This window comes from Lontra canadensis, unplaced genomic scaffold (genome assembly GCF_010015895.1).
Source record: "Lontra canadensis isolate GAN:19392208 unplaced genomic scaffold, GSC_riverotter_1.0 scaffold2, whole genome shotgun sequence".
Lineage (NCBI taxonomy): Eukaryota > Metazoa > Chordata > Mammalia > Carnivora > Mustelidae > Lontra > Lontra canadensis.
Window position 1 is genome coordinate 543,578 of NW_022630996.1, and position 18,699 is coordinate 562,276.

The 18,699-nt window shown below is 45.6% G+C and overlaps 1 protein-coding gene across 1 annotated transcript in view; it reads right to left on the reverse strand.

Annotated features, from left to right (window-relative positions):
• Window positions 1-18,699, reverse strand: part of CNTNAP2 (contactin associated protein 2) — a 1,928,204-nt gene that overhangs the window by 149,264 nt on the left and 1,760,241 nt on the right. The window contains exon 19 of the mRNA XM_032866749.1: window positions 3,057-3,293. Within this exon, the coding sequence (XP_032722640.1) occupies window positions 3,057-3,293 (237 nt within the window). The remainder of the gene's footprint in view (window positions 1-3,056; window positions 3,294-18,699) is intronic.

The window sequence follows — 18,699 nt, forward strand, 5'->3', positions numbered from 1 at the left end:
CAGATTCAAACCCAGACTTTCTGGTTCTACACTCGGAGCTGTCCCCTTGGGAGACCTCACTCCGGAGCCACAGGCAGGATGTGGGATTTGGAATTTCTTCTGCCCTTCCTGGGAGGAGGAGAGCCCTACTGGAGGCATGATGAGGGACGCGGCTTAGTGGAGGCCGTGGTGGGTAAGAGCGAGCAGGGAGGGACCAGAAGAAGGGAGAGGGATGGGTGTGAGGCGCACTGCTCTTCCACGGAGGAGCTAATGCTCTTCTAGGAGCTGAGCGCCCCTCAGACCTCGGCAGACCCTCAGTGGGCTGGGCTGCTGGAGTCACCAGGTTGGTGGCCTCCTGAACGCAAATGGCCTCGTCCATTTACTCAAGTGCCATTTCACATGTAATAACCTGTATGCCATGGCAGGAACGAAGCTGGAAGACGTTGGTTAGGAGACCGGCGGTGGGGAAGGGAAGAGAGAGATACCCCTGAGGGACACAGTGTGACTAGACTCGGCAGTCCTTGTTTGCCTGGGTGGCCCCCCAAAGGGGAAGGATGGCGCATTTGTGAATGACGGCGCATTTGTGAATGACAGCGCACTTGGGAATTGGGGGTCTGGAGGGGGTAGCCCTGGCAGAAGCTGAGGTCTGGGGAGGGGCCCATCTTGGGGGAACCGTGACGGTGCTACGACTTTCAATATGTTAAGTATGAGGGATGCTGGGACATTTAGTGAAGACTTTCTGGTTTTTAATTTTTTTCCTGACATTTTGGCATAGAACTTATTGATATTTTTTTCTGAACGAATTCTTCACATTTTTCTAACTTTAAATGCTAATTAATAAAAAAATGCAGTCTTTGAAGTGTGAACAAAACCACATTTTCATCAGCAGTTTGAAGATGGCCTTGCAAAGTTCAAGAAACCAACTGGTCCTGCTTTCCAAACACGCTGGGAGTGTGCTAGAGATCTCTGCCATATGGAGAGAGCAGAGGAGGTCTCGGGGCCTGGAATCAGACTCCTGAGCTTAGGAATCCTGGTTTTGCCTTCACCAGCTCAGTGTGCAAGTCACTTAACCTCTCCGTACTACCCAGTTTTATCATCTGTTGACAGGGAATAAAGAATGATATCTACCTCGTGGCTGTGTGACTTGTAGGAATTCATGCGTGTGCAACACAACCCACCTTCGGGCACCATTAAATGATAGCACCAATATGAATTGATTACTCAAAACCCTTGCACACGGTGAATGCCCCGAGACACCAGCATGAGTGCTCATGGGGACGGGGGTAGCTTATGGGAAGGTGAGTTCCCGCTGCTGTTGGGGACTGGGTTTGATGCGTCAGTGACTTAAGGACTAGGAGTATCTTTTCTGATTACAACAGCAATGCTTGCTCATTGTGAGCATTTGATATTTATCAAAGAATATTATTCAGGAGAAGCAAATCCACCATAAAGAACTACTTTGTGCTCATATTATCGCTTTCTGTTTTCCATCTTTATTTTTCACAGATCTAAGCCGATACTGTATAGTCAAGGCTCTGTCTTGCCTTTTTTCTTTCTTTCTTCTTCTTCTTCTTCTTTTTTTTTTTTTTTGGTTTAACATTGTAGTACATAGTTTTTTTTTCTCCATACATTTTTCTCCATTGCTCCACATTAAGTATTATTCTTAATGAATACATAATATTCCTTAAAATGGTGACTCCCTCTTTAACTAACCATTTTACTATAGTTGAACGTCTGTAGGTCCTCCCTAATGCTTATTTTTATAAATAACACTAAGAGGAACATTCTGATGCTGCCTCTTTGTCTGGTTTTTGGCTTATTTCTTTAGGAATAATTTCTGAAAAGGAAAATCTTAGGAAATATCCCCCCCGCCCCCAATCTTTTTAACCAACAATGAATTGACCAGAGAAACTGAAGAATTTACTATGTTTTCAAACTCAAGCTGGCCTGGATCTGTAATAATAACTTTTGCTCTTGCAGAAGAGAATCCTGATCTTTACGAAGCTAAGACTTTGGAATACTCCGTGCAGAGCCAGGAGGTGTGGGCAATGAGACAAGCGTCTCCACATCCTCAGCCCATGTCATCGCTCTGGGAAATGAATGAGAGAGATTTGCTCCCTGATCAACCCACAATATCCTTATTTGGGAAAAAGTGATCTTCTTAGAACTTTTCTCTTTTTAAAGATTTTATTTATTTATTTGGCAGACAGAACACAAGTAGGCAGAGAGGCAGGCAGAGAGAGAGGGGGAAGCAGGCTCCCCGCTGAGCAGAGAGCCCGACTCGAGGCTCGATCCCAGAACTCTGGGATCGTGACCTGAGCCGAAGGCAGAGGCTTAACCAACCGAGCCACCCAGGTGCCCCAAGAACTTTTAAGTGTCTCAGGATTCAGATTTTCTGAGAGGAATGGCCCCTCAGTGTTGGGCACGCTCCTGTGTTCCAGAACTGCTCAGCCTTCTCTGAAAGGTCATGAGCGCATTTGGCTATTCTCACAAGATGCCAGTTTTAGTCTCATTCTGACCCTCTTGGGCTCCATGCATATTTGCAAATCAAGGTGGTAAATATACTTCTGCTTTAACCCAGCCTTACGCCAGGGATGCATTTTATGCATGTAACATTCTGAGAGGGTTTAGGAATGAAAACATCTCTGGTTTTCCATTTCTATGGAAAGCTACATATGTTCTGAAGGAACCTACTGATACGTTATCATACATCAGGATACCTCATTGATTTATATTAAATTAATTTTACTACTTCAGAGCTCATCTCTATTTAGTACAGCAGTGCATGTCTTCATTTGAGAGGAACAAAAAATCATCATTATACATATGAAACAAACTCATATTCATGTAATATGCTTCCCATTAAGAACCTGACACGGCTTAGCGACATCACTACTGTGACACTGACAAGCTGCCTTTCTGGCTCTCACATAGGGAAATGAGCTTCAAAGACATTGGATGACTCCCTCAGCGTCCTGCAGAGAATAAAGGACAAGACCAGAGCAACTCAGACTTTCTAGAACATTCTGTTCACCCAACATTAAATATTAGCAGAGGCTAGGCATGCTTGTCCTTACCGGCGGGTTTGATGAGCACTGCCAAGAAGTCTGTCGTGAAGGAGCTCACGTAGAGGAGAATGCAGGGCGCCTTGGACGTACTGAAGCTGAAGTGGATCCCCTCGTGCGCCAGGTCGGCAGGGGCGCTCTGCTGATCAGGGGAGCTGTCTGACCTGATGCCCGATTCTTTGCCGCTGACCCCCGATGTCTGGAAGTTATACCGTAGCCACATCCCCTCTTCAAAAAATGCGCCAACATCTGTTGAAACAAAATGGGTGGAGGAAATTGACAAATGAGGAGAAACTGGATGCTGATACTGACAACACTTCAAGCTCGTTGTTCACGGAAGGCAGGCCCTGCCTCCGGGACGGGATCGGATGGGGCTACTGTCCATAGAGATGGGCCTGATTTCATCAACATGGATCAACTATCCCCCTCACTTCCCCCCCAAAAAAGAAGTAGCATGCAATAGAGCACGCAGATCTGTAAATTTTAAAAAGATATATATATATATTAATAAAAATTAAGAAACTGAAATCATACCAGAAAGAATTTTCATGTATAAGGCTTAGGCCAAATAACTGGTTTAGGTTGAAGAAGCACCCTGAAAAGGCAGTGGTTTAACACAAACAACAATTTAAGGAGCTTACGGGCTTCCTCTTTGAGACTGGAGTTGTTTTGCATGTTTGCACAGGAGACAGGAGAGCCCTCGACCAGCCCCTGAGGAGGTACCAGGAAGCTTAAAATCGTAAGACGTGAAGTTTGAGACAACTGGGCTCAAATATGACCATTAATTAATTACTGTGTGGCTTTATGGGAAGTTACTTAACCAACTGCTTTAGGCCTCAGTATTTTATAGGTGAATGGGAGACAATAAAAGATAATGTGAAATGATCAACACAAAGTAAATCGTATCTATTATTATTATTATTATTAAATCAGAAGAACTGTCACTAACCCTTCATTGGTCTCTGTCAATGGCCTAATCATTGCTAATTGATTCCTTTTTAGTTTTAAGAATTTATTTATTTTTGAGAGAGGAGAGAGAGAGAGAACATGCATGCGCACACATGAGTGGGGGGAGGGGCGGAGGGAGAAGCAGACTCTGCCAAGCAGGGAGCCCAATTCGGGGCTCCACCCCAGGACCCCAGGATCATGACCTGAGCCAAAGGCAGCCGTTAACTGACTGAGCCCCCCAGGCACCCCGCTAACAGGCTCCTCCGCTGATTCTCCCATTGCGTGCTCCTCAGAATTCCAAAATCATTTCCTATGTCAGGACGAAAGGCTGAGGTTCCTAACAAGCTTTGTTTGGTCTCCCAGTTACGGTTCCCCTGCCCTCTTTGGTGCTCTTCTGGAAGGAGTTCTCAAACTTCACTGCCCGTAGAACCCACCAGAGTGGGCACGGCGCAGTGAATCAGGGAGTCAGGCACCGTGGGTGGATTTGGGCTGTGTTAACCCGCTAACTAGTCTGTTAACCTGTTAACCAGCCTGCGGTATGTGATCTTACAGAATTCAGAACTGTCTTGCTCATACGCTGACAGTGCCCCTGATGGGAAGCCCAGGATTGAATATGCAACCCACACGGTCACTGACCGACTCACTGGGATGTCAGACGTATATAACACGGTCGCTGCCACCTTGGGGTTGTCCTGTCCAGCCGTGGGCATGGGAGGGGACACATCCACAATCTGAAATCCTTCTGGTGAGTGTCATGGAGGCTTACACAGCAGGTCATGTGATAAGAACCCCCGTCTCACTGCCTGAAGGGTCCTGAGTTGGCTTTCCCAGGCTTTCAGCAGACACCTGCCGAGTCCCCTCGGGACGCCAGGCACTCCGCTGGGCCCCGAGGTTACCATCGCTGCTCCCAGGAAGCCCTTGAACTAGGGCATCCAGACCACCAGGCATCACCGGAAGCACCGTGGTGGGCGCAGGGCCACTTAATACAGGGGCTCTGGAACGTGAGGGGCACCGGCCAAGGAAGTCTGGGGGAAAAAGGCATGGAACATGGGATCCAAACAGCCAGAGGCAGTAGATTTGTAAAGGCGGAAGGGGAGACCAGCTTGGGAGCTGAGGGAGAAGCACGTGACCACACTTGGAGCAGGGACAGTGTGACCAGAGGCATGAAGCCTTGGGTGAGAGTCATGTACTCTTCTTACAACATCAGTTGTCTAGGCAAGACTCTCAAGTGCCCCGCTACACTTGAGGCTGGGCGTCGGGGAAACAGTAACTAAAAAGAGGTGATCCCTGCCCTTAGCAGCTCAGAGCCTGGTGGGACAGACGGACATATTCTGCGATGTTCTCTGAGCTGCTGTGATGGATGGTGGGGGCTGCGCGGGGGGCAATCAAAGAGAGCAGACAGGGCCGGTCACCTGCTGCAGACACCCCAAAGGCTTCCCTTTGCCACAGAGAGTTTCTCCCAGAGGATGAGGGGGTCACTATCTGAGAAGCTCTTTGGGCCATGCAGGGGAGAAGAGATGGACCTGGTGCCTGGAGGGAAGGCTTGAGATCAAGGCCAGAGTCCACACAAGTCAGAGGCAGACAGAAAGGGACAAGGTAGAGGACAAGATACGCAAATTAGGGCACTTGAAACTCAAGATCGAGGCACGAAGCTCCTGCGTGTAGGGAGGGGTTCTGGGCTGCAGAGGTCGAGGAAGCAGGGAAAGCCTGCAGGTGCCAGGCACCGAGCTACAGATGCCCGTATCGCCAGCCGGAACCTGGGCTTTCTTGAGCCAGACTCTCCCCAGTCACCGCCCTTCCAGAGCGTGGGCCCACCCGAGTCCCCGATGACACTTCTCTGTCAGAATGCTGGTCCCCAGGCCTAGCTCCAGAATTTGGCTCCGCGGGTCTGACTCAGAGGGTCTCAAGAACCAGCACGTGTAACCAACTCCCCAGAGGATGCCCGTGCCCACAGGAGACGGAGACCCCGGGAGCCAACGCCAGGGCAGGGGAGCGCCGCTGGCGGGGCAGGGAGCTGAGCGGCCCGTCAGGCTGAGACGGGAAGCCTCGTTCAGCCCCGGGGCGACTGTCTTTCCAGGGCAGATCATGAAGAGAAATTCAGAAAGTGAAGGATTTTAGATAAACTGAAAAATATGCCACAGAGAATACTTGTGGTGTATTTCAGAGTCGTCGTTAAAAAGCTTTATGGATTCATGTCGGTTTTGGAAGAAGGAAAATACCACGCTTAACAGTGTTATTCTGCAACCGCGTCATAAACCAACTGTTAAACCAGGGCCTGGGAGTGCTGCGAACCATCTCAGTTTCCAAGTGGCAGATTTATAGCCGTCATTTCACTGCTTCAGACGGTTTTAAGGAAATGCCAAATCAGGGTGTGGAATATCACTTAGGAAAGGAACACTCCCATCCCTCCTGAAGGAAAAACTAAAATAACACTAATTTAACACGCTCCAAACAACATCCTTTCCCTCATTGGATGATCAAAAATTACTGGAGATTCACAGACCTGTACCCCTGGGGAAAAAAAAAATATATGTTTATAAAAAATAAAATTAAAAAACAATTACTGATGTAGAATGCTTAATGTACGGTTTTATACTAAGACGAGATAGCTTAAGTTTTAGGATATTCATTTTTTTGGAATAAAAAAATGATAAATTTGGAGTTTCATTATTCTAAGATGTATTACAAAAGAGATCTGTGGAATTAGATCATGTTTCCCGAAATTCCGAGCTACAGTCCGAAATCTGTAGGTTCAGGATTTTAAGTTTGCCAGGAACCTTGAGGCAGGCAAGCAACCACGTAATCATTTCTTGATTCTCGAAATGGACCCCCGATTGATGAAAAGAAGTCTGCAAATATTTGAAATAAAATCCACAAACTGCCCATCCCAGAATAATACCACAAAGATATTCTTCTCCTTGTCTGACCAAATCCCCGATGTTTAACGTGGAAAGGCAAAGCAGCTGCTCACCCTGTTACTAAACTGCCCCTCATCTTTTCTTCCTCACGCTCAATAATTCCAATTCTTTTTGCCTTTTTTGCTTAGGCTATATCTTGCGACCTGCATTTTAAAAATCATCCTGAGTCTTTTCATTCTCTCATTTCCCCACAAGGACCCGGAACTGAAAGCCCCTCGCCCACAAATGGGCTCTTTTCCAAAAGCTCAAAGTCAGTAACTTGCAAACTTGCAAGTGTTTCCCAATCGAAACAACGCTTTAAGTGATGGGAAGTCTGCCACGAGAGTCCACAAAAGCTGAACAATGGTTCTGGACGGGTCGCGAAAGAGAACTGAAGAATGCCACTGTGTACTAGTCATTAAAACAGAAACAGCAACAAGAGAAGTTAAGGTTGATTCTGAACGTGAGAATTCCAGGAAACTCCGCTCCACAAGTCTTTCCTCTGGCTGATGCCGTGGCATGCCTGAGAATCTGGAGTAGCTGATTCTCTTAAGAATCTTACGTGAGCTAAGAGTGTTTGCCTGATCCCCTCGTGTGAATGCTCCTACCACGGCTGAATTCAAGCTGCCAACACATCACGAACACGGAGTTGAGAGGACAGGTTCACAGGTGATCTCCCAGCCGGTGTGAACTGCCTCCAGCGCGTGAGGTCACTCGGTCACTGACCAGTCCTTTGAGCAAACCACATGCACTGACCACAAGCGGGCGGCTCAGACAACGGGAGTCTATTTCACTGTTCTGGAGTCTCTGAGTCTAACATGGCCATCTCAGCTGATTCTTTTTCTGGTGTGGGCTCTCCTGCTGGCTTGCAGTCAGACGTGCTCTTGCTCTGTGCTCCCATGGGAGAGAGAGAGAGAGAGCAAGAGAGAGGGAGGGAGGGAGAGAGAGAGAACTAGATCTCTGGTCTCTTCCTCTCCTTAGAAGGGCCCTGATCTCCTCGTGGGAGTCCCGCCGTCATGACCTCATCTAAACCGAGGTACCTCCAAAAGCCCCATGTCTAAATAGTGTCCCATTGGGGGTTACGGCTTCCGCACAGGAATCTGGGGGGACAGACACATTCAGTCCATACTAAAGGCTACTTGCCTTTTCTCTTCCGCTGTAAAGAAACACTTTAGTATTTGCTGATTCCTTCCTGCCTTCCACAGCTCTCTTCTATCTTGTCCCAGGACCCTGGACCCTGAAAGCTCTGTCCTTTATGAGAAGTTCTATAAAACCCAGGAAGAACTCCTGGGGAGCAGGCACTGTACTACAAGGAAACACAGACCGGGGTCCCAGCCTCAGGGCCACTCAAGCTTTTCCACGGCTGACTTCCATTGTCCAGAATGGCCATTCTCACAGGCTGCGTTTTAATGAATCATCTAGCAAAAGAGTTAAACAAATGTCGTGACGCTCTGCTCCTAGACCCCTTGGCCACCCCCCTCGGCGTATATCCTGATTCTGCATTAGGCCCGGCTCCTTCCGGGGTAATCTGCAAGGCCCAGCTCTCCTTTAACTCGTTTCCTCTTGTACTCCCAAGGCCCTGCTTTCCTGAAATACAACTAGTTTCTCTCCTGGCCTTCCACTGGCAAAATCTGCTTTTTCTCCCCAAGTGTGCTGCTTTGAATTTCCCTCCTGAATTTTTTATTCTGTTTGTTTCATGTTTTCTTCCATGGACTCTGATCATTGTGGACTAACAACATTGGGCCTGGATGAGTTAATGTTCACCTTTACTCGCTCTGTTTCCCCAGGTGGATACATATCTTCTGTAACCACTTTCCCCACATTCCCTCTAAAGGCCAGGTTACTTGCAGGTCAGTTTCTGCGTAATAAGCTTCAAGTGTCTGACTCTGCATCAGGGTAAGAAAATCCCGGAGAAAAATCTCTGAAGCCCGAGTGGCATGTGCTGACCATGAGCTACAAGTGTAGAGCATGTGACTTGAAACACATGAAGAAGCTACAGGACCTAGACTTGACCCTCTAGGAGCCAGGGGACCTCCTTGCTTGGGAGTTTAAGAGCCAACAGCACTGAGCAACTTTGCTTGAGTCCCAAGTGGGAAGATAGTTTGCATCCAGAATTTCCTGGGTCATGCTCCTGAAATTGTGTTAATAAGCATTACTGGAAAAAAAAAATGGTGGTCAACAGGTTAGAACACTCTAGAAAGAGTAAGTGAGGGAAGGACTCCGTCCCAGTAAGTTCCATGTGACACACAGAGTGAGGGAGGAATGTGTGTAAGTGGAGGGCAGGAATATAAAGACAGGTTTAGCCCTGGCTTTGCCACCAACCAGCTCTGTGGCCCGGGTCCAGCAGGTTATTTAATTGCTGTAGCCTTTAAATCATTCCCATGTTACAGAAATCCTCCCTGAACGTACATCCTCCTCTGGCTAACAACCAGTCATTTCTGTACATTCTTTTTTTTTTTTTTTTAAAGATTTTGCTTATTTATTAGAGAGAGTGTGCAAGAAAGAGCACGAACGGCGGGGAGGGGTAGAGGGAGAGGGAACAGCAGATTCCCTGAGGAGCAGGGAGCCCCACTCGGGGCTCCGTCCCAGGACGCGGGGATCATGACCTGAGACGAAGGCAGCTGCTTAACCGACTGAGCCACCCAGGCGCCCCCTGATTTGCAGTTTCAAACGATCATTCTGACTGAATGGATTGGTATGAGAGGAAACTGTTCAATCTAAATTTCATCCTTAAATGTAAATTTCATCCTTTTTCTTAAAATCTGGAATATTACTGGGTGTGTGTGTAGAGGCCTGGTCACTAGATACATTTCAGGGAATCTGTAAATCTCCTGAAACTTTGGGCAAAAGCGCCTATGCATTTTTCTGGGGGGAGGGTTAGTAGTATAAATCAGATTTCATGACTTCACCCTCAAAAGTTTAAGGAAAAATAAAAATTAATTCACTTGGAAACGATGCACCGAGATGCTCGGTGTGCTTGGGCGCTGTGCCAAATGCGGCCCCCACTTCCCCGGTGGGCTTCGTCACCCTTGTGATCCGGACCCGCTCCCTCCTCGGCCGCATCGCCCGGTCCCTGCGTCCTCTGCCTGTGGTCTGGCCAGACTGGGTGACTTGCTCATGGCCCTGCCGGTTCCTTCCCGGCCGGCTCTCCTGCCCTTCCATTCTCCCCGCTCCCAGCAGCTGTCACGCCACCTCCTTCCCCCAGCTCCTCCTCAAGCGCCCTCACGGTTCTTTGCTCGAACTTTAGTCTGACAAGCGCAACCCTGTTTGCTTTTAATTTAGTAAACATTTCTTGGAACCTCACGGTATGCCAGGCCCGTGCTGATAACAACAGCAAACACGACGAGGACTCTTCCCTAGAGAAGAACCGCAGCCTTAGAACACACTCAGTGTGAGACCCAGAGTCAGGACGAGGAGGTGGCGGGAGGAGAGAACGATCGGCTCATTCTGTGGGGAAATCTGGGCTTCTTCGTGAAGAAGGTGACAGTGAATATGTATTTGCAAGAAACGCAGGGCGGGCAAGGTCCTCGCAGCATGGAGGAGCGTGTGCTGTTCTGGAAATGACGTCAGAGCTTTGCAACCTCGGCTGTGCTTTTTTTAAAAAAATACCTAAGGCAAACTCTCAGAAAATTGGATTTAACCGGTCAGGGGAAAGGCCAGCCTGTCGGCATATTTTGCCATTTTCTCAGATTCCTGCCATGGGCAGCGGGGGCGGGGCACTTCTGCCGTAGGTCGGGCGGTATGACTTGGTGTAAAACGTGAGCTGATGTGTGGCCATGACCTGCTGTGGATTAGAAGGCAGGATGGGGGCTCTGGAGGGTCTTGAATTGCTGCTGCTTCTTCTTTTTTTTAAAATTAATTTTATTTATTTATTTGACAGAGAGAGAGAGAGAGATCACAAGGAGGCAGAGAGATAGGCAGAGAGAGAGGGGGAAGCAGGCTTCCCGCTGAGCAGAGAGCCCAATTCGGAGCTCAATCCCAGGACCCTGAGACCATGACCTGAGCCGAAGGCAGAGGCTTAACCCACTGAGCCACCCAGGCGCCCCAAATCGCTTCTTTTTAAACATTTTAAGAGAACAACATACTCTGAAATCATTTCAGATTTGCAGGAAAGGCGCAAGATTAGTACCAAGAGCTGTAACCCCCACACCCAGCATTATAAAATGCATTTAGAATAATACAACCCAAAGAATGGAATGATTTGCAACTTAACAGATGGTCTTCATTTTGACTGCTTTGTCTTCTTTTTATTGGCTTAGCAAGCTAGAACCTTGCTTGGACAAGACTGGTCACGTGCTTGAGTGGCATTATTGGATAAAGTTCCCCAGAGACCTCTGGCTCATTTCACCTCTGCTAACTCCCCAGTCTGCTCTGGAGCTGCTGCTTTTAGGAATCACATTATTTGCTTAATTATTTATTTGTAAAATTATCTAAGTACATAATTTATGCCTTTTTCAAACACTAGGCAGTTTCTACTCATTCTGTTGATAAGTAGCAAGTTGCTTCTTTTTTGATCTTCACTTAACGCTAAACATCCCAGATTTTCTCGCTGGCTCAGCTGATGCGATGAGCCATGTAGAATTCTGGACTGTAAGGGCTCTTGAGGACAAGTGCTGCTTTTCATTCACTGTGATAGTCCCAGGGTCTAGTCGAGAGAGGCACTCACGAAAGTTTGTTGATTTAGTGAGTGCACTTTACACCATAAGGAAATGAGCTTCTCCTGAGTTCCTGCGATGTGTCAGTCATGATATGCAATTTTCATATATTATCTTATTTAATAAATTATTCAACAGCAACACTTTTGACATAGATGTTATCATTCCCATTTTACAGATAAGGTAACTGAGGCTTAGGGGAATAATTTGCCCAAGGTCGTCCTACTAATCAGGAAGGGACACATACAGATTTTCTGGACTTCAGAAAATGTTCTCTCCTCTGTCCCAGCCACGCTTAAGCAAGTTCCAGCTGTTTTCATAGAATTCCACAAACCCATCTGTTTGCCAGTTTCTTCTTTGGGAACTTTAAAAGGAAAGTAGTTATCAAGTAACCACTGATTGTTCACTACTCACAAGCATAAAGACATAATTGACTCCTTAAGTGACAAAATTCTATTTTTTCAGTTAAGAGGTCAATTGAAAAGAACAACCAGAACACCCCAAAATGTCCAATTACTTATGATGAACTTTCGTTATATTAAAGTGATTTTTATTTTGAGTAACAACAACAACAACAACAACGAAAAACTGGTTTGGCAGTGATCACCAACCTGGCTCTTTTTTTTTCCCCCCTCTGGTTATCACTTGTTGCTGTGAGAACTAGACTTAAACATTCATTCTATGGTGAAATAAATTCAAAATATAGTAATTCCAAAGGCTTAAACTACATTTGGTAGTTTACACATGAGTATAACGAAGGCCAAGAGTTCCTTGAGGGCAAACACTGTGTTTTATTGATTTTGTGTCTCCAGAGTCCAGCACATTTCCTGCAGCTTACTAGGTATTTTAAAGCACACTCACTGAATTAATGAATGAACTGGTCGTATTATGGACCAGTTTGGCCATCTTCAAATTTTTCTCAGAGTGAGGACCCCCAACCACTCCCCTGAGAGAAAACAGAAGACAGGCTAGTAATATATTTCTATTACCATCTATACCTTTTTGAGGATAGTTTCTTCAAAGAAGATAAAACATGGGGTAAAAAGCAAAGACTCATCTCAAAGAAACCAAGAAATAATTAGCTATCACTACACTTTGGAAAAAATAAGCCCAGGATTATGAATTACCCAGAGTTCCTGAAAATGAGATTGTCATAAAAAAAAAGTTATGATACTTTGTCTGCCTTTTGGTGGAGAAGGAGAAAAGGAGAAAGAAGTAAAAATGAGAAGAAGAGGAAGGAAAGAAAAGTAGAAGCATGAATTTGGGACACTCCTTCACTGAACTACTACACATGGCCTTGAATGACTGGACACTGTCCCTGTATCACCATGAGGACCCTCTTGAAATCTTCACATCTATGCTTGTAATCTGTCAGGGGAAATTAACCTTGTGGGGGCATTTGCTGGGTCTGCTTTTCCTTCTACTACAGTGAAAACATTTTCAAGGGAGGAAAAAGGTTCAGTTACAAAATCGACAACTAAAATTTTGCTTTAATAGTTTTCCCCTCTATTAGAAAACTTCCCTCCTCTGTAGATTCTTGGAGCATGCCCCTTCTTTTTGCACATCTGTGGGAAAAGAATAGATTTATTCACTGTTGCATGCAACAAATTTATTCTTATAGGAAATAAATAAAAAATACTTGCATGAGGCTTTCTATATAGTTCTACAGCGCTCTCTCTCTCTCTCTTTATATACACATAAAATCAACCCCAAAGTGGTTTTCCAAATGGGGAGTGTATGTATATACATGTGTGCACGTGTGTGTGTTTTCTGCAAGCCTGCCTATAAATGTGCATGCATTTTTCCCCAGAAAACACGTATGTGTACACACACACACACACACACACAAGCACACACTTTCTAAAGCACCAAAGAATGGTTCTCCAGAAAGCATGTGCTACCCAGTGACATACCGAGACCCAGTCTGCCCGAGTGCTTGCTTATGACCTATTTTTGACACATGAGGAACTGCAAAGGCGACCACAGGTAGCAGGACAGAGGCCAAGTCAGGGAAGGACTCACAGCAGGTGAATTTCTGTGACGGCTCAAGGTCAAGGATTCTCTACAAGACTCTGTGTAACATCCAGCACCTTGGCCAATTGTTCAAAGAAAGAGTTTGAGGACACAGTCTCTGGTTTTTAAATCTTTGGTTCTTAGGTCTGGTGTAGATGACTGTGGCTCAGAAAGTGAGAATGTCCCTGTCCCAACTTACTCATGTGCTTTTTCTGCTTGTCACATTCTCCTCCAGAAACAGAGCTCAAGAGCCACATACATTACTGTTTTAAACTGTTACGTTTCCCTCTCTATTGTTATCTTTTTTGTTCCATAGTTTGGGGAAGGCATACAGTTCTCATTTTTCAATAGTCCCAGTTATAGTGGAATGCCTACAGATACGACCCTGTTCTGATGGTGCCTCTGGGTTTAGAAATCACGATGACCATCGATGGTGTTTTCAAATGCATGCTACCTGCCCGTTCCTGGTTTCATTCTAATTGGAAATGGCCTGCTGGAGGAGAGAAGGAAGACTTAACTGCATGCAAAACCAGCTCAGCTTAACCGGTTGCCTCCTGAAAATTAGAGAAACCAATCAGGTGAGTCTTTCCATGTCAATGAAAAAAGAAAATCTTTGAAGACAAACTGTTTTAATGAATTCAGCCACAAGGTTAAAAAAAAAAAAGTGTTGCACTTGGCAGTTGGGAGAAATGGCGTACAAATTAAACTTCCGAGGCAGATGAGCATTAATAGATAATGGTTTTGGGATCACAAGGCAGAAAGACATAAACAGTGAGATAAAGCAAACCCTCATAAGCACGACAGTTTAAGTGAGTACTAGGTATTTCAAGACCTTGGGCCGTCTGTTTCTTGCTGTCTTGGCGAAGAACGGTGTGCCCTTCTCTTTAGTCGTATTTAGTGAAAGCTCATGGCAACCACAGTCTGATCATCAAAAAATACACTTTCCAAATGACATTCCCTTTGTACTTGTTTTTATTCTGATGTTTGAGTGTTATTCAGACATTTTGAGAACAGAGGGATAGGGTGAAGGGATCTCTAGAGTGGTTAGGAAGATGATGGGTTTCTGTACCTCAGTTGATGTGGGAATTGGGGTATCAATGCTTACACAGAATCACATCCCCTGGGTCCAGGGTGCCTCCCCACTTTCTCTAAAGCTCAGTGCCAATTATAACAGGGTTTACCACCTACAGAGAGTTAGGATCTATGTTATTTAGCTTTACAATGTCTTGAGGGACACGTTATTGAGATTTTATAGAGAAGGGAATGGAAAACTCAGAGGTTAGTAGCTCGCCTGTGGTCACACATCTAGGGAATTCTTACTACTACCTACTATCTTGTGCTGTCTTTCAATGCTTTCTACTCAGACTTTACCTGGAAGAAAGATCTAACAAAGCAATTTAGCATTTTCCTTAAAAAAAAAAATTACCGGGGTGCCTGGGTGGCTCAGATGGTTAATTATTTGCCTTTGGTTCAGTTCATGATCTCAGAGTCCTGGGATGGAGTCCTGCATCAGGCTCCCTGCTCAGTGGGGAGTCTGCTTCTGCCTCTGCCTCTCCCCCTACTTGTGTGCTCTATCTCTCTGTCTTTGTCAAATTAATAAAATATTTTTTTTTTTTTAAAAAGCCATTCTGGAGTGTGGTACCATGGTAGGTGTACCATGAAGGTTTGGGAGACAAAGGGCTGTGGTTCAAAGACCAGTCTTTGAAATGCTCTAAGTCAGCGCAGTCCAATAGAAATACAGTGTGAGCCACACTTGTAGTTTTAAATTCTCTTGTAGCCACGTTAAAAAGGTAAAAAAAAAAAATACTCAGCTAATTTTCATAACATACTGTATTTACCTTAGTATATCCAAAATATTATTCTTTCAATCCATTTTGTACCAAGCCATTCAATTAGAATTTATGGGAATGACTTCTGGACATGCCCAAGTGAAGGAGGACTGGAGAGAGCTTGCCTGACACATGCCTTCTACGTAGCTCTTTCTGGAATCCAGGGAGATGACCCAGGGGAGATCCTGGCATTTAGGATCCTAGCTGTTTCTTTCCATCAGACATTTGAGTAATAGCTTGGAAATTTGTTCCCCATTTTGAGTTTTGGATTTATTCTAAGTGATGCAATGGCAAGAGGGGATAATTTAGCCAGAATGATCTTATAAAGTATGTCATATCATGTCACCTCCCTCTGAGCAAAAGCCAAGTCGTTGTTATGACTGACCACGCCCTACCAAATCTGGGCGTCTTCTCCTCATTCCCAAACCCCTCAGCTCCCTTTCCCTGTTTCCTTCTATTCCTCCCAATGCTGCTCTCTCCACTCCATCCTCAATGGCCTCCTTGTGTCCTCAGAGCACCATAGCACACCAAGTTCTAGATGAGGCTCAGACAACAATATTTTTAAGAAGTTATGGCTTCCAGGGGGAGCAACGCTTCTCCAGGACAGTGTGTGGATTGCACACCCATGAGCCTGTCCTCCTAAATATGTCTTCTCTCCACGGAGCTTCTCCTAAGCAGTAAGCAGCAGTGAACTGAAGGCCACGTTTTCTAACTAGTACCTTGAACACAAATACTCTGTGAGGGTTTAGATATCTTCTAAGGCAAGGACAGAGTCAGAATGCTCTCAGGAACATTCTGTTGCCTCACAAGGACATTATCTGAAGAGATGAACACTGCATGTTTCTCTAGAGGTGGGCCCAGGAAGTATCCAGAAGTAAGAACAAAATGTCCTCAACCAGCTACAATGGTGTGACGTCACTTGGGGAGGACATCTGTCGTCGTGAGCCTCACAGCTGAAGAGTAGGGATGCAGGTAATTCTATGTGGGAGAGTTTGAAGGGCCTGTGGCACACATCGTCTACCTCAGCCATTAGGAAGAAACCTGAAGTGCCTAGAGAAGGAGTCACTTTAAAGCACGTAAGGCAATGGATAATCTACAATAGATACCTGATGATTTAAAACCTTTATGAGATATTCTCACAGATTTTTCTTTTTTTTACTTCTTGTGTAATTTTGCATTGCCAAACCTATCACCTCAAAGGCAAATTGCAATACACTGTGCTCCCCCCACCAAAAAACCCCACAAAAAACCCAACAGAGGGTGTCATCTGCTACACCCAGGGGTGGTGGCTTTGAGTGGCCGACCACAGCCTCGGCTGCTACAGTCTTGGGTCAACCCCTTTCCAACCTGACTACCATCAAGCTGATCAGCCACCCCACCCCCCATACAGAAGCCAGGAGTGTCCCCTGATAGTTTCTGTCAGCTCCAGATCTGGGCAGGAAAACGATCTGTAGGCACCAGTGGCTCCAGCTGAAAATAACTTCTAGCTTTTCCAGAGTTTCAGGGGAGACTCAAGTGATGACCGCACATGTGGAACATGAAGGACTAATCTCTACTGTGCAGGACGGTGGGGAGCCTGACCCGAGATGTGACCGACAAGTTTCCTGGTTTGCTGAAGCAGCTTCCCAGGCTCCTCCTCTTCCCATTAGATCTGGTTTCAAGAGGCCGTTGGCTTGGCCACCCGGCGCTAGTTGGCTGATGGACTTCAAGGAGCTGTCGGGGAACTCCCGCCCGCCAGGCCTGCTGAAACGCTTTTTTTGGTGTAATTTAATTTTTCTTTTTGTCCTGTATGAGTTACCGCTGCGATCAGAAAAATACAGCTTTGCCCTGAATGCGACACACTCTGTCATTGGCCGTAGCTTGGATCGTTTGAACACTACTGCTTTATTTTTGTACATTGGCTGTTGTTTTGCTATGAAAAATGTTAAAAAGAATGGATTGACATTTTGGCTTTGTTTCTGGGACTTAAAGGAACTGTTCTAGAGGAAATTTTTCTTGTTGCGTGATTTTTTTTTTTTTTTTTGTATTGCTGCAGGCTTTTTAAAGGCTCTCTATTTTGTTTTTGTTTTAACATACAGTTTCAGGATATATAATAAACCAAAGGTCTTGCATTGTGTTTTTTTCCCCCCCACAAGTAATCAGCCATATGTGGATAAATAGTTTTAAACAATCAGGGAAGAATTCTAGAAAACCTGGGTTCTAGATCAAGAAATTCTGATAAATGTCACAATAAAAACTAGATCCAAATTATTTTAAAAATATATTTCTGGCCAGGGATACACATTTCTAGTGCTAGTACAAGTCGATGCTATTTGAAGTGAATTTATGATAAGTTTTTCATGTAAAAGAATAATTTTTCCCTTTGTGCATATTTTATGATGAACATTAATTCAGTAGTACATGTACAAAAATTTAAAAGGAATATGCAAATGAAATTATATAAATTAGGAATCATGCTTAACATTTTTTTTTTCCTCTTAGGAACATAAGTCAAGGAGTTAGGGACATGCTGTCGAGAAAGAGTCCCAGCTCTGTTAGGGCCCCTCCCGTGTCCATCTGCTGGGCCTGGATCCTGCTGCCAACTGTTCAGCTTCCTGGAAGAACGGGCATGTGTCCTGTAGTGTATTTCCTGTCCTCTCAGTTCCGTTGACTGGCCTCTGCTCGTTACCTCGTGGAGAGGATCACAGCTCAGTGGTCAAGGGGTTGGGGGTGGGTGCATTACAGCGAAGTTGTGTCCAAATCTTTGCTCTGGCACTTGGAGGGAAAACCTCAACCATGCTACTTCCTTCCTTTGTGTATCACTTTTCCTATTTGTAAAATGGGTTTAGTGGAACCACCTCCCTCACTGGATTCCTGTGTACGTGAGTCTGTTCATACAAGCGGACCTCAGGGAGGTCCCCAGCATGAGTGTGCTGCCATCTTCGCTGGGTCTCCCTGGTCCTCACTGCAAGGAGCCAGTCACCATTCTGATCCAAAGTGGTTTCCTCTACTGTCTACTGTCGTGTGGTGACAAACCCTGGCCTACTCTGTGCCCCCCTCCACCCTTCCCTCCCCGCCCCACTCCCTGCTGCTGTGAACTCTTTTACGGCTGGCCGCATCCAGAATCAGAAACGTCTAATTATTGGTGGTTGATTTAATTCATGTGGGATTAAGGCATGAGACATTTTGCATTATACTTTCAAAAAATACAGTTTCCCTTGCTGGGTCCTGACTGTTGAAAACAATTTTAGGGAAATTTCATTTATGATTGCTCCTTGGGATTAAGTAGTCTGTTGATCCTGAAATTGGTCAGCTCTGAGGAAAATTAATCTTA